Source organism: Arachis duranensis, chromosome 1, assembly GCF_000817695.3.
Source record: "Arachis duranensis cultivar V14167 chromosome 1, aradu.V14167.gnm2.J7QH, whole genome shotgun sequence".
Taxonomy (NCBI): Eukaryota; Viridiplantae; Streptophyta; class Magnoliopsida; order Fabales; family Fabaceae; genus Arachis; species Arachis duranensis.
The window spans coordinates 91105375-91120937 of record NC_029772.3 but is presented as its reverse complement, the minus strand read 5'-3'; the positions used below and the strand labels follow the sequence as shown (position 1 = coordinate 91120937).

Genomic DNA, 15563 nt, shown 5'->3' with positions numbered 1-15563 from the left:
GATATCGTCAATAATGACTTGTTTATTTAATTTCCATCAAAATAAAAAAAATATTAGTTATAATTTTTGAACAAAATTAATTGTTATTCACCGTTTTTTTTAGGCTAAAAAATTTAGATATGGAGGTAGAATGAGTATTATACCTTAACGTGGTAATTTTTGTGTTTTTAAAACTATGAGAGGTACACAAATTGAACCTTCCGATTTGTGTTTAAAAAATTTAGAAGTTTGGAGTCGATGGAAAAATTAAAAAAATTTGTGTACACAAATCAGACTATCCGAGTATAAAAATCGGACGGTCCGATTTCTGTACCTCTTAAAAATCGGACGGTCCGATTTGTATTCTGTACATTAAATCATCCCACATTTTAAAAAAATATAACAGTATATCACAATTTAAAAAAATATCATTGTTAATCCAATATTAAAAATAAAAAGTATTTTTCTTATTCTCAATATTTCATATTAATATATTACACAAAAATATCATGATACTAACATAAGTTTTTACATTATTAAAAAACGCTTCGTGTATTACAATACAAAAAATAAAACCCTTTATTCTCACTTAAAATTAGTTACTAACAAGTACTTACAAAGTGATATGTCATCGTCACAACAAATTAAATATATTTAACATCTTTAATCAGTTAACAAATTAATATTATTAAAAGGGCAATGGAAAGAAGAGAGAGTGGTGGTGGGATTATGGGATGGGAAAGAACCAAGTTAGAAAGCTGAAAATAGAAATGCAGAATCAACTAGAAAAGAAGAGAAAGCCCACACGGCATCTGACCACTAACCAGCTTTACGTGCAAAGTTGTATTATGTTTTCTAGTTTACTCAACCCCTTTTTTTTTCTAGTTCTTGTTGTGCTTTTTGTAAAAACAAAATATGTAAACATACACCAAATATTTCTTCTTGTTTTTCATATTTTAAAAATAAGAAATAATGATTTTGTTTTTGAATTAATTTTTATTTTTTCTTAAATTTGAAACAATTTTATTTTTATATTACATCTTTTATTTTATTTTTTCTTTCTAAAAACATAATACTTCTATTATTTTATTACCAAATTATTATAATTAAAATCACCACAATATTTGAAAAATTTAAAACTTACTTCAAATATTTGAAAATAAAATAATATTTTATCTTTTATAATTTCTTTTACCAAAATATATATAATGTATAATGTACGATATTAGATTTATATTGTATAAATAACATGCAGTGTACTCTTGCCGGCTGAAAATTCTATATGGTTGCAGCCAGTAGCCCAGAACTGTGTAGTGTGTACTAGCTGAAAATGCTATCACCGAGTAATCTCATTAAATTAACTAAACTATATAAAAACCATATCCATTACTAGAGATTTTTACATAGGATTAGCCATTATGTACCTTTAAAATACATGTTAAAATTAATAATAATAATTTTTTATTTTTTATCTTAATAAATATATAATAAACATATTAGAAAATAAATTTTGCAACTTTAAAAAAAGAAATCGTAATTAATAACATTAGCTTGTGTTCTTAAGATATTTATTTGCTAAATCTTGTTCACAATTTTTGACAAATTAAAAAGAATAAACTATTTTTTAAATTTTAGACTTGTAATTAACACTAATGAAATACACAAGATCCTTAATTAATTTATAACTGTTATAAAATAAAATGACTAGTTGATCAAGTTATTCCTGAATTGAATTAAGCTATAAAGACATTCTAGTCAAAGAGGAGCTTTCATTTCATTCACTTCAAGGTAATGAATTGAATGTTTTCCTTTTACTTTCATGAGTTTGTTTTTGTGAATAACTGAATACTATTTCATTTCATTAGTACTCTTATTTCCTTTTATAGTTCAATCAGAGTTGGCACTGCATGGCATATATGTTTTGATGAGAACTGATAGGGATTCTTCATTCATAATAATTCATTAATTGCAGGGGCAGGCCCCATACTGTGATTATTTAATTTTGTAAATTAATTTTGAGTCCGAATTCCCATGCATGAATGCATATGCATATGCTTTTCAATTTACGTGCCTCAGGAGATAAAAGATAGGGCACAGAAGAGGAAGATAAAAATATTTGGTTTAGTCACATTGCATGTCACACTCCTCTTTTATCCTTTCTTCCCTTCTCTCAAATCAGTCGCCATTTTTAATCAAAGACTTTTCACTGGACACAACAGAATCAAACCAAAAAAAAAAAATGGGAAAGGGAATTTCATTCATTCATAGTTTTTGTGTCCACTTAACTCTTACCTTAATTTATTTTCTTTTTCCATTTTATTTGTACCTCTCTTTTCAGATTTCACTATATAAGCTCTATACACATGCATTCTTGACTTGCACATTTATATCATATCATCATAGCATATCATTCCTTAGCTTTAACATCAACTAACCCTTTATCTTTTCTTCAAAACTTGTCACTTCTTTCTCAACAACATGCCTTTGCTACCAACTGATACTGCTACAAAAGAATCTCTCTCAAATAGAATCAAACTTCTCCCACTACTATCATGTGAGTTTAATTCAGCTAGATTCCTTTTCTTTCACTACACCAAATGGCGAAGAATGAAAATAAGGAGGTAGGGAATTGGTGGTGCTATCCCAATTGAGCTTAATTAGTTTTTTTTTCTTTTTTTTTTCTTTTTTTTCTTGACCTTGCAAGGCCGTGTTTGTTTTGTTTTTTTATTATAAATGTGTTTTAGTTTGTTTTTAGTTTAATTTTCGTTTTTCATCAAGTCAACCACTCCCATATTTTTATGCTGTATCTATTCCTCCTGAGCTTTTAATCTTGTAATGTGTCCGACACAAGGATTGTTATGGTATGTATATATAAATTAAAGTGAAGCAAGCGAACAAGACTTTGCCTTTTGGTTCAATTCAGCTTCCATGTTTTTTCCACGATAGTTGCTTAATTTAATAGTAGTTCACGAAAAAGTGAAAGCATGAATTTTGCATAATATTATCATCAGAGAAAGCAAACGTGAAGGGACTAGAATTTCCTTGTTATTCCTAATAATAAGGACAATAATAACATTGTTGATTGTTACATATAAATCAACAAGAATGTCAGCCTGATTGAGAAAGAAAGATCCATATCAATTCCAAGTAGAGGCTTTTGAATATAATATATTTGAATGGAACATGAACCTATGAATTGCATTGTGAGATATTTTGCCAAAACATGAACGTATGTATTTACAAGGCAATTCATGGAGTAGATGATATTGTGATAAAATTGTTGTACATTGTTGAGTACAGAGTAGAGCCTTTTATATTTTCTGCTGTGACGATGAACAAGGAAACAAAAACATATAAAAAGACCAAAAATAATTCAGCATCCATTGCCTGTGGCAACAGATTGGTTGAGTGAACAAAACCATGACTTCCTTCTCTCCCTTTGAGAAGCTGATCTTCTGAAACCAGAACCAGAACACCTGCCCAAATGGTTCCTCAGGTCCCTGCTTGTTGTGCAAGGAACCAATGAAGGGCTCACGTCCGCTCCAAGACAGAGGCCGGTGTTGAATCTGAATGAGCTGAATGAGGAGAACTTCTGGCCGCCGAGGGAGCGAAGATTTCCCGGAGAAGTCTTGGAGGCCCGTGATGACGACGACAAGGAAGGCGTAGATGATGAAGACGGTAAGCAAAATGGGGTAGTCATGTCGGTTGGATCGTCAAGAACGTCGCTAGAGCAGGTGCAGAATGTTAAAGACAAGTTTGCTGTTCTTGGTATGGTTTGCTTTGGTAGAGGCCTGGTGTCTGGAAGCTTGACGAAGGAGACTATGCCGTGCCGGCATAGGGGACAAGCAATTGAACCTGGTGGACCTTGATTTGTGCTTGTTGAAGTTGTTGAATTTGTGGAACACAGATACAAGGCACATTGTGTGCAGAACTCATGATCACAACCTACCATAACATAGCACATTTTGAGAATCTCTCCTATTACATCATAGCTATGGCTTTTGATGTTACATGCATTACAACGTTTCAAGCATTTATTTATTTATTATACTAAATAAAGAAGCAAATGTTTTATTTGTCATTTCAATATGAGAGGAGAATACCTTCTACAGCGACCATACACTTCCTTTCTAGACAAACCGAACATGGATCTAGACATGGTGCTAATTCATTTGTCTTCCATCCACATTCTCTGTTATGCATAAACACCAAAGAAAGGTAGATTAGTATTGGTAAGCCATAGAATATACAAAGTTTGAGGCATAGATAAGTAGCTTAACCCAATCAAGTGGATAAAATTCAATCTTAAACTTCTGTATTCTCAATACTAATGTTTGAATCTCCCAAGGTTAGTTAGGATAGTTCTATGAACACATACCTAGCAATTTTGACAATACTCATAAGTGGAAGAGAGAGATAAGGAGAAGGAAGAACTTCTAAGTTTTCTGATGGAGGTTCTTTTAAGATGTCCTCAAGCCAATTTCTATTCCATGAACGAGCAACCATCAAGGGGGTCCATCTATCAAACAATTGGCAGAAGAAATCAGAGACAGGTTCAACTGATTTTTATTACAATTATCAGAAGAGATCAAAGGATTCTTGATAATACAAGACACAAAGTGTAACACTAATTTAAAAAAGAGCAGGCACTAGCAAATCCAAATCATATAGATAACACCATGATGATGAATTGATGATGGCTGCATTTAAACTATACTGATATAAGGAATGACATATTTCAAGTACTACCATACAACACAGCAGAGCTAGACAAGACTAATACTAATTACTTGAAGCACAAGTTTACAAAAAAGACCATCTGAAAACTCAGAAACTCTGATCCTCTGGATTCAGTAACATCATAATAAGTTAAAGATAAATTTCTGGTCAAAAGCAAGGTGATCTAGCAATTTAACTTGTTATCCCTAATGATTTTCATAATAAGTTAGAAGATAAAGGACAGGAGTAAGATAAATTCATTGAACATCAAAAGTAACAAGAGACTTGCTGATGAATACCCATTTGCATTTTGAGCATTCAGATTAGCACCTTTGGCAATCAGAAGCTGAAATAAACAAATAATACACAAATTAAGAAGGCAATTGAACTTCAATTTGACGTCACAAATGAAGTTAAAAAGAAATAACATATTTTTACTAGAAATCTTTCAATTAAAAGGAAACAGAAACACACTTGACAGCATTGTGCATTTCCACCACATGCAGCATAATGGAGGGGAGTGCTCCCAGAACCTGATAGTAAGGAGACAAAAGTTAATGGTGGCAAAACCAATATATCGTACAACTTTCTAAACATCTTTTAGGCTACATTACTATAGCAGAATTAGGAATATCAGGGTTAATAACCTGATTGAATTTTAGAAACAAAGATGAGTGAAGCAGGAATATAGAAACAATCAACAACAAGTAGTACTAGAAAATTTAATCCACTATTCTGAGTTGCTGACTTTCCCAAGCAAAGATTTGAAATCACTTTATCACATTAATTAGAAAACTTAAAAAATTACCAATTAAGTCAATCGTAGTTCCATCTTCCACGGTAACCTCAGAGACAGAAGCTCCCAATTCTAAGAGTAAATGCACACTTTCAACATGCCCATTCAATGCTGCCATATGCAGAGCAGTGATGCCTCCATCAGAAGTTCTGTTAACTACCTCACGAAGACCACTTTGTATACAACAATTTAAACACAAAATCAACCACGGTGCAACAGTTTATAACGCATGACTGCAAGAGGAATCGGGGAAAAGGTAGGTACCTGTGATCAAATTCTGAGGTCAACTTGCAATCATCTGACTTCAATAATTTCCAAAAGTCAGAGATGCTTGGTATATAATCCGCGAGGAGGAGCCGAATGCATCTGGTATGACCATTCAAGGCAGCCAAGTGGAGCGCGGTACCTCCGTTTAGATAGTCTGCTTTATGAATCTGCAGTCCAATTTAATAACCATTTTCTCACATCTGAATTCAACTTAAGTTCTAACTCATTGTAAATCAAATATTAAAAAAGAAAAAAAACATGGATGGTAGAAAGGATCATACATTAGCTTTAAAAAGAATCAAGGTCTGAACTACCTCCCAGTGACCATATTGACAAGCTTGCATCAATGCAGTCTGTTAACCATATAATGTGAGCAAAAGAAATTGATCTTTCAATAGAAGAAATATAATACTACTCATAACACAAAGTATGCACTAGATTGAATTGTGATTTTTCATGTACCTGACCGCGATAGTTCCTAAGATTGATATCAACTCCAGACTCAAGCAAGAGATATACTATCTACATCAATGCAGAAAAAATCAGTGCATAGTATCCTAAAAGAAGAATTGCAAGACATAATTATTGAATGAATAGAATAGATTAAGTACCTCATGGTGGCCATGAGCTGCAGAATAATGCAAGGGGGAATTGCGAACTCCGAAAGTGGAATACCTTGCAAGGCGGGGATTATATTCCAACAAGGCCTTGGCCTCTTGAACATCGCCATCTCTTGCTGCAGAAACCAATCTCTCCCCGGAAGCAGAACACCCTAAAGAATTCCCCACCAAGCTCAGAAATTTCATGTCCCCCACAAACCAAAGTCAACACTTTTCACGGATTTGAGAAAGCAGGGGTTTTCCTTGGAAAGATTTTCTCTCCTACACAAAACAAACACAGCCGGGGACATGAAAATCATCAATACCTTAATCAATCCGATATAATAAGAGATCTTCTTTGTCTGTGTCAAAGGTTCATTGTTCTTACCAAACAAATGACAACTCTGCCAAAATTTCATAAACGTCCGAAGGAATTAGTTGAAACTGTCAATGCCTACAATCCTATGATTCATGAGAAAGAGAGGGGCAGAGAGAGAGAGAATATTTTTTTTTGGCAAGTACAGAAATCTCAACACCAAAAGGAGGAGTTGAAAACAGTTCAGAGTAGTTTTGTCCACAAACCGTGAAGCCTGCGGAAACAGTGAATTGGTGACTCAAATGAATATTAAAAGAAAATAATCAATTGTTATTTATTCATACATTGGTTCAACACGTCGTGAACTTCGAGAAACCCAACAAAAATTACAAAATTATTTTGGAAGGGAACCCCCAAAAGGGAAAAAACAAGTTTGTACCTTTGGGAAGAATTTTTATCCTATTTGAAATTTACCAATCCGATCTCACGAACCTGGTACCAGTTTCGGAATATATTCCTTTGAATTTAAAGAATGATGAAATTTGGAGCAATAAGCAAGCAGCTTGCCTCCTCCCCCGGCAAAAAAATAAAAAAATAAAAGAATAAAAAAAATAATCCCAGAAGGCCAAGGTGGTAACTTTTCGTTTAAAGGATCAAAACCCAGAAAGGGAATTGGGAGAGAGAGAGGAATGATCAGAAGAAATGATGATCAAACCTCCTCCATCAAAGTGTAGAAACTGAAAGCAACATTTTTGAACGAGAATTGGGGAATGGGGAGCGAGATTTTTTCCCTTCTAGTTTTTTGTTTGCTTAAAGTGGTAATTAGCTAAAAATAATAAAATATCCAAATGGATTGACAGGTGTGAGAGAAAATGCGTGTCGCCATGATTGGGCATTATTAATGAGTCAACTTGGTAGTTGTGTAGTTCCATTCCCTTTTCTCACTCACACTCCCCCCAATCTTGCTAACTAACTCCTCTCCTTCCCTCTATCTACTATCTACCATTCCCCATCTTCCTTTGCAATGATTTATTCGGATCTAATATTTATTTAAGGGTCTGTAGCTGTTATTATTTAATAAATTATTATATTCACAAGATAAAATTTAAATTTTTGATAATCGAATAAAATGACTATTTAACTAACTCAAATTAATTATCTTTATTTTATTATAATTATTATTATTGCAGTAATATTAAATTGGCATTGTTGTTAAGGGGTGTAATGAATTATGATAATAGTGTCATGCCAACAATGATAACTGAGAGAAAAACGAAGCAAAAGGCTGTCCTTAATTCTCTGCTATGCCATGCCTTGTGTTTGTCTCTACTCTCTAACCCAATCTTACCAAAACAGATCCATAGGTCAATGGAAAACGATATTGTTATCTTAATTTTACATATACGGTTAATAGAAGATTAAATTAATAAAAGAAGGGAACACGTTACCCTTTCATGTTGTCCAAAATGTCAGCATATTCCTCTTTTTCTCGTTTAAAATTTATTAAAATTATAAAGAAATAAAAAATAGTGATAACATTGTTTTCAATTTATCGAAAACTTCAAAGGTGGTTAATTTAGGAAAAGAAAAACACGGTTGGGCATTTTGTTTAGACACATTTGGTCAACAGCATCCAATGATTAGTGAGTACAGCTTAGAGGGAAGCATGTAAATTTGTTGCATAGGGATTGAGAGAGAGAGCCTCCACATGATAGGAACTTGAAAGAAACAAAATGATTGCGACCTCCATTATCATCCATTGCGTGAAAAAAGTCAAAAAACAATTGAAACCAATCAACCATTAAACCATGACAATGACACAGGAGCAATAGTGAACTCATATAATAGATTTTTATTGTTTTGGACAACTGCATGATTCAAACAATTATAAATTTATCTGAATACAGATTCATATATAAATACACAAACATATTATTTCTACACATTAGTTACTAGTATAAAATATACATTAAAAATAAATTAAATAACATATATATTTATACTATTTTTGATATTTGATTTCAGTATTCAGATAGATCATAGAAATAATAATCTACTGTAGTGGTACTCATTTTTTTTCTTTTTAGTGATTTGCACTTTGTCAACGTTTATTTTGGGCTATTTGGGGGTTTCTGTAGTATTGATTTTGGACTTGGCCCAACATTTCAAAAGAGGAGCTTCTTCTTCCAATTGTCGGCTCAAAATTGGGCCCAATAAGGGGTACTTTAGACGTAGGCCCAAATTTTGGATCACTTCATTGAGAAAATAATGGGCCAGCCTACACACATGGAAACTGAATTTTGCAATCTGGGCTATGGGCTTTTGTTATTTCCTGTAAATATCAAAACAAGCATATTTATTGATAATTACTCATATAAAAATAATTATTAAGATATTGAAATTCAACCTATAAAATTATCTAATAATTATTTTCACAAAAAATGTCTTCATTTAAATATTCAACTTATTTATTTGAAATGATTTTTCAATGGTTAAAGAGATGTGTGACACCAAAGGGGGTTGACTTCCCATGTAATAAACAAATCTGGCACCACATGCGCATGCATGGCATTCCTATTTTTTAAGCCACCTCATTTCTTCTCCATAGGATCCATAACTTTATTTATATCATTATTTTTAATTTATTATTATGCCTGAAGCTCGTGCCTCTCCATGCTCCTTTCTTTTGACATTTTGTTTTCTTTTTTTCTTTTGTTGTTACCAACTGTGACAACTGCTTCAATTTGACAATTACAACATAGGACAAAGAAGTAGTTAATTATAAGTTTGTTGCTCCAAGTGTCCAACAACCATGCATCTCCAAAGTTTTTTCTACTTAACTTTGATATATTAATTCCATAATCCGACATATGATGCAGTATAAAAAATGGTGTTTTATATTTTCCATGCCAACGTAACATACATCCTCAAGATCCATACACAAATTAACAAAACACTGCTAAAAGCCTGTTTTCTTATGAAGCCTTAGATCTAGCTTCTGTGATCAATGCATATATAGATTCAAATTTAAAAGTAAAAGTATAAGTTGTTTGTTAATTTTGCTTTTCCTGTTATGAATGGTCAAACATTTAAACAGAAGTGACAACGTTATTTCATTTGTTAGACCAACATTGAAAACTATGTTTTTATCGTTTCTGATGGCCGGTTTGTCGTTAAAACACAAAACATATATATATTTTGTTTATTTATTTGAACTTACGTTAGGATGATTCCAAACACATAGAAACAAACCAACCTTTAAATGTCAAACTTTACTCCAAAAAACTAGTCGGATATTAATATAAACTACACCAGGTGCTTGGGTAAAGTTATCATAACGTGAAAGATGAATACAAATTGGATGATCAATGATGTATATATATACACTGCTAAAATTAGAAAAACTGCAACGCCCATTAAGAAGAGTACGTAGAAGATTTGATTATCATTCATATATATGGAGACAAACACGTAGTAGAAGATTTTGAATATTTTTGCTCGTAAATCAATTTTTATTTTCATATTTTTAACTCCAATTACTATGTGAGCATATTAGTAGACCACTTTTTTCATATTTGATTTTGAACAAAGACATACACAATGCCACTACTAATAATACAAGCATTCATTTGGAATCTTATAGAATAAAATACATCAAATAAGAAAAAAAAGCATCAATTTGGTTTATTCAACTAGGTAGACTGACTTTCCTAAATATAAATACGTGCAGTTAATTGATGAAGAACCTTGAAGGAGGTTCAATGACAAGTTTAATTTCTACTAACAAACATTCATGCACCATCCCTAGAATAAAACAGCTAGTACCGTACCACTCACTCGCCCCAAGTGGCTTTCAAGTTTCAACACTCTATCACCAATTCACCATACACTTTTAATTTTGATCCATATTATAGTAATATTTATATTCAATTCATTGGTTAAACCAATTAAGGCGCTTTATGACGATCTTGTTCAAATTAATTAATACAACAAGAAAACAAAAAAAAAAAAAAGTTGACTAATGACAACTACGACCACCAGCCCTGTTAATAATATAGTTTTGACATTAGGTTGATTATGCCTTTTTATTTTTAATTTGTTTATAATAAACTTTCTAAAGGACATACCAATACAAGATGACATTAGTTGCGTTTTAATATTAATTATTATAATACACAAACACAATGAGAGTTATACGTACGTCTAAGGACATACCAATATTAATATGTAGATTCATACACAATATATATGTTGCATTCACTTTATGAAGAACTAAATTTACTTTTTTATAAATTTTGACAATTTTTTAATATTATATCTCAACACGAGTTATGAAATATAATATTAGAAAATTAAAAAAAATTGTCAAAATTTATAAATAAGTAAATTTAAAAATATTCTTTTATAGAAAAGTAGAGGGCAATTAGTAAATACTAAATAGTAATAAAAATGGTGGTGATTTACGAGGCTATGGAATCCAGAGGTACAGGTAGTTATGTAATTGATTTAATTTGTTCACCTATAGTTTACTGTTTCCTATGCAATCTTCCTCTATATATTTTTATATGTGATCGTCTCGTGCCTCTCTATATATAAAGAAACAGTGATTTATTTACACCAATTATGCTTTGTTTTATTCAAACTAAGCTTTAATATTCAGATTGGAAGCGGAATAGAAGAAACGAAGAGAATGTGATCAGGATGATTTAACAAACGTACATTAAATTGTTGGGAAACGAGCAAAATAATATGCCAAAAATTAAGGAGGGTTCACATGTATCTGTGTATGTGATTCATTGTTCACATTACCAAATCAGACCAAATTTATAAGATCACTGTATTTTCTTCTGACATTCATTAATTAATTAGCACTATTTAGATGATATATTAATTGGGCATTGGGGTTGATGCTACCATGGATAGGCTCCTTCTTCAAGTCAACTCAACAACCATGACTTGCATTTCGTTACGTTGGATGGAAACTTTAAAGTATTTTTGTTGGATTAATATTAAGATTCCAATGATAAAAAGTTAGATTGAAAATATTAACCAAGTATTTTGTGATAGGAGTAAGTAATAAGTGAAGAAAGTGCATTCTATGAAGAGAGTGAAATGTGTGACTGATTTGAAGGCTGAAAAGTGTAATCAAATCACATTAAATTTTGCACAATGACAGGTTAACGCCTCATCAGTCATTAATTATTTATGAAGACTCGCAAATCATTACTTGCTGTTTCTTCTGACCTTTATTACTAGATAAGATATTGGCTTGGAGTAGTAGAAAGAAAAAACCCTTTTTGACTTTTAGGGTAAAAAATAAAAAAAGACAATTCACACTTGTCCCCATCAGCATCAACAAGAAAAACCAGTTCTATAACCTTATATGGTGCCTTGCTCCTTATGCCACTTTTTGGAACCAAAATAAAACACCACATGAGCTTCTTCACTTTCATTTTCCTCTCTTTTCTCTTCCACTTGGAAAAAAGTTTCAAGCTTTGCTAATTTCTCTCTGACCCAAAAACAAACATGGCTAAAGGAGACAGCTTTCTGTCTCCATCACAAGAACCATCTTTTTTTCTTCCTCACCCAAACCCACCACCACCACCACCTTCCCTTCGAACTCCCTCTGTTATTCGATCTGACAGTTTCAGCTTCAACGATAAGGCCTTGAAGGTTAGTCCAAGCATACTCCTCATCATCATCATCCTCGCCATTGTTTTCTTCGTTTCTGGTTTGCTTCACCTACTTGTTAGGTTCCTATGGAGGCCTCAGAGTAGAGACCCTGATGATTTTGACAATGGCACTGCTCTTCAAGGCCAATTGCAGCAACTCTTCCATCTCCATGATGCTGGTGTTGATCAGTCCTTCATAGACACGCTCCCTGTGTTCCACTACAAAGCCATCATAGGCTTGAAGAACCCTTTTGACTGTGCCGTTTGTTTGTGTGAGTTTGAACCGGAGGACAAGCTTAGATTGTTGCCCAAATGTAGCCATGCTTTTCACATGGAGTGCATTGACACATGGCTTTTGTCTCATTCTACTTGTCCTCTCTGTAGAGCTAGCTTGCTCCCTGATTTCTCTGCTAACAACACCAGCAACACGTGTTCCCCCATTGTTCTTGTCCTCGAATCTGGGAGTGAGAGTTCTAGGGAGATTATTGCTCCCGAAAGAGATACTGCTGCTGCAGCTGTTGCAAGAACAAGCTCTGTCATAACATCGAATTCCTGTGAATTTGGATCATCAACAAGGATTGATTTTCAAAACAAATCAGGTGAGTTGACTTCTTCAGGTGACAGCAACAAAGTTCTTAATATTGATGCAAATGGTGTAGAGAAAGTGGTGACTGTGAAGCTGGGCAAGTTTAGGAATGTTGATGGTGGTGGTGGTGGAGAAGGAAGCAGTAGCAGCAACAACAATGTGGATGGAAGGAGGTGCTTCTCAATGGGGTCATTTGCTTATGTTATGGATGAGAGTTCTTCACTACAGGTACCAATAAGAACCCCAATGAAGAAGAAACAGTCAAATAGTAAAAAGAAGAGTTCTTTGCCTTTGACACCAGGGCACAGGCCTGCAATGTCAGAATATGACTCTGAGTCCAGAAGGGATTTCAGATTTGCATGCTTTGATGCCTCTAAAATTGAGGATTTTGGTGGTGCTGAAAGTAGTAACACTAATTGTAATGGGGCTGCAATTGGAAGGGGCAGAATAGAAAGCTTCTCTATATCAAAGATTTGGCTGAGAGGGAAGAAGGAGGAGAAGCAAAATGCAGCTGGAGATTCGTCCAGAAGAGCTGTTTCATTCCGGTTTCCGGCACCACAGAAGAACGCTGTTGGTTCTTCAGAAGAGATGAAGGCTAATAAGAATGTGAAATTTGATACAAGTAGTACTATTTCAGAGATGGATATTGCTAAATGGGAGAATGGAGGAAGTGAATATGGGTTTGATGAAGAAAGCCAAAGCTGCAATAGTATTGATTTTCAAGCTAGAGCTCCTTCATTTGCCAGAAGGACTTTGCTTTGGCTCACTGGAAGACAGAACAAGGTTGTTCACTCTTCTTCTGATTCCAGCATCTAGCTTTTTGTATTTGCTTTTACAATTGTGGAATCTAGATTTTGTTAAAGTAGAACATTGGTGGTGGAAGGATGCAAGAGAAATTGAAGGTTAAAAAAACAAAAGAAAAGAAACAAACCAAGAAAAAGTGTAATGAGTTGTTAGATCTGAATATAGTATTTCTGCATAAAGTTTCTTTCTGTACCATTGAACAAACAACATAAGGTGGTGAAGGGGGGGAGGAAAACAATTTTAAGTCCCATTCTTTTTTTAAATTCTCTACATAGATTAATTTCATTGTTGAACGGTCACATAATTCTTCAAACATTTGTAGATTTCCTTTGGTTGTTGTCTTTGTAATTTAAGAAATAGACTCAAACTTAGAAAAATGCCTTTTTTGGATGAATTGTGTTGTTAGGACAGAGAACCATTTTCAATGAAAAGTCAAACATTGAAGTGCCACTTAACATGGTGCCAACTGTATCAAAATTCAGTTTATTGAATTTAGTCTTGGTAGTAATAAGTACTAGTAAGTATGAGTAGTAGCGGTAAAAGTAAAAAGAGTGTGTTGATGTATATGAGAAAAAGACGTAGAGAAAATGTGAAGTTGAAGAAAGCGATAAATGAATGTATCCCTTTTTATCTGTATGTAATTAATGCAATATGAGTTATGATGATAATAATACTACTTACTAGCAATGGTTGTAAATGTGAATTCAAATTCAAATTGAAAGCTAGAGGGAGTGGTGGATGCATGCATTTAAGGCATAGTCATTACTCAAAGGGTTCACTGTTTAATAACCTCACGGGAACGGTTGGATGCCGCTATCTCTGCTCTAATTTTATGCACCTAACCCATCTACCTCTCTCTTTAATACTATTGACACGTATGGACACCATAATTTTTTTTGCTCCCAAATTTCCATCTATTATCATAATCTAAACTAATTCGCTTCTATGGTAATGCTATTGGTGCATGTGATTGATCAACCTTGGTCTTATTATACAAAGGGGTATTTATGTTGATCGTACTATTCATGTGCGGCAGCGTTATTTGCAGTAAGAAGGGGGGATGGCGCCATTAAACTTGAGTTGGACCAGCCATTCCCATGTCTCACAAGTCACATCAAATGCTTCTGTTGGACATATAATAAATAACATTGTACTTACTCGTGTAATATTAGTGCCACTAACAGTGCCCACTGGCCGCCAAAGCATCGGATTTATTTTTTGATTAAATATAATGTGAGGAGAATATATTATAAATTAGTATAATTATATGGAGCTTCAATAATTATTAAATAAAAACTAAGAGATTAAAAACCTATTGGACTGAATAATAAAATACACGAAAATTCTAGAAGCATTCTCTTTTTGGTTATGTGAGCCGAAGCCCATTTCCTTTATAAGAAAAAAAATTCAGACTCCAGTCCATTTCAATTTTGGACCCAAAAAAAAGTTTGACCGACATATTAACAGGAAGAATAAGAGAAACAGGAGGGAGAGCAGGAAGAAGCGTAACCAATGTGCTACCGCAGCTTGATTTAGAATTTTAGAATACAGTTTTTCGTCTCCTTTGTTTTCTCTCTTATCTCTGACTCTGTTTTCTCTCTGCATTCGTTCGTTCATTCATTCATTCATCTTCTCTTTCGCTTCTCTTCTCACATTGAAACATCAACCATGCCTCCTCAGCGTGATTCCCTACCCAAACCCAACCCTAATATCTTATCCTTCTTCCTCAAACCAATCATCATGCTTCTCCTTACCGCCCTCTTCTTCCTCTTCATTGGCTTCGCCGCTTTCATCCTCCTTCACCTCTTCGTCATCGGCGGCGCCC

General features: G+C 33.5%; 2 protein-coding genes across 2 annotated transcripts; one reads left to right on the top strand and one right to left on the bottom strand.

The window, feature by feature from the left end:
- Positions 1–3114: 3114 nt before the first annotated feature.
- Positions 3115–7615, bottom strand: LOC107459716 (E3 ubiquitin-protein ligase XBAT32). Its single transcript, XM_016077956.3, has 12 exons — positions 7116–7615; positions 6749–6950; positions 6373–6642; positions 6224–6283; positions 6043–6114; positions 5759–5928; positions 5507–5667; positions 5173–5231; positions 4998–5044; positions 4358–4498; positions 4083–4171; positions 3115–3924 (listed from the first exon to the last, which is right to left on the bottom strand). Exons 3-12 carry the CDS (start codon positions 6565–6567, stop codon positions 3353–3355), a joined length of 1566 nt encoding a protein of 521 aa, XP_015933442.1. The 5' UTR covers positions 6568–6642; positions 6749–6950; positions 7116–7615; the 3' UTR covers positions 3115–3352.
- Positions 7616–12034: 4419 nt separating this feature from the next.
- Positions 12035–14188, top strand: LOC107459724 (RING-H2 finger protein ATL13). Its single transcript, XM_016077967.3, has one exon. It carries the CDS (start codon positions 12203–12205, stop codon positions 13748–13750), a length of 1548 nt encoding a protein of 515 aa, XP_015933453.1. The 5' UTR covers positions 12035–12202; the 3' UTR covers positions 13751–14188.
- The last annotated feature ends 1375 nt before the right edge of the window (positions 14189–15563 follow it).

What these genes read in the sequence shown, in the direction of transcription:
- LOC107459716 (XM_016077956.3), bottom strand. Translation starts at nt 6,567, where the DNA reads ATGAAATTTCTGAGCTTGGTGGGGAATTCTTTAGGGTGTTCTGCTTCC. An exon ending in CAGCTCATGGCCACCATGAG is followed by an intron (nt 6,284 to 6,372) that starts GTACTTAATCTA and finishes GCATTGATGTAG; the next exon opens with ATAGTATATCTCTTGCTTGA. An exon ending in GAAATGCACAATGCTGTCAA is followed by an intron (nt 5,045 to 5,172) that starts GTGTGTTTCTGT and finishes TGTTTATTTCAG; the next exon opens with CTTCTGATTGCCAAAGGTGC.
- LOC107459724 (XM_016077967.3), top strand. Translation starts at nt 12,203, where the DNA reads ATGGCTAAAGGAGACAGCTTTCTGTCTCCATCACAAGAACCATCTTTT.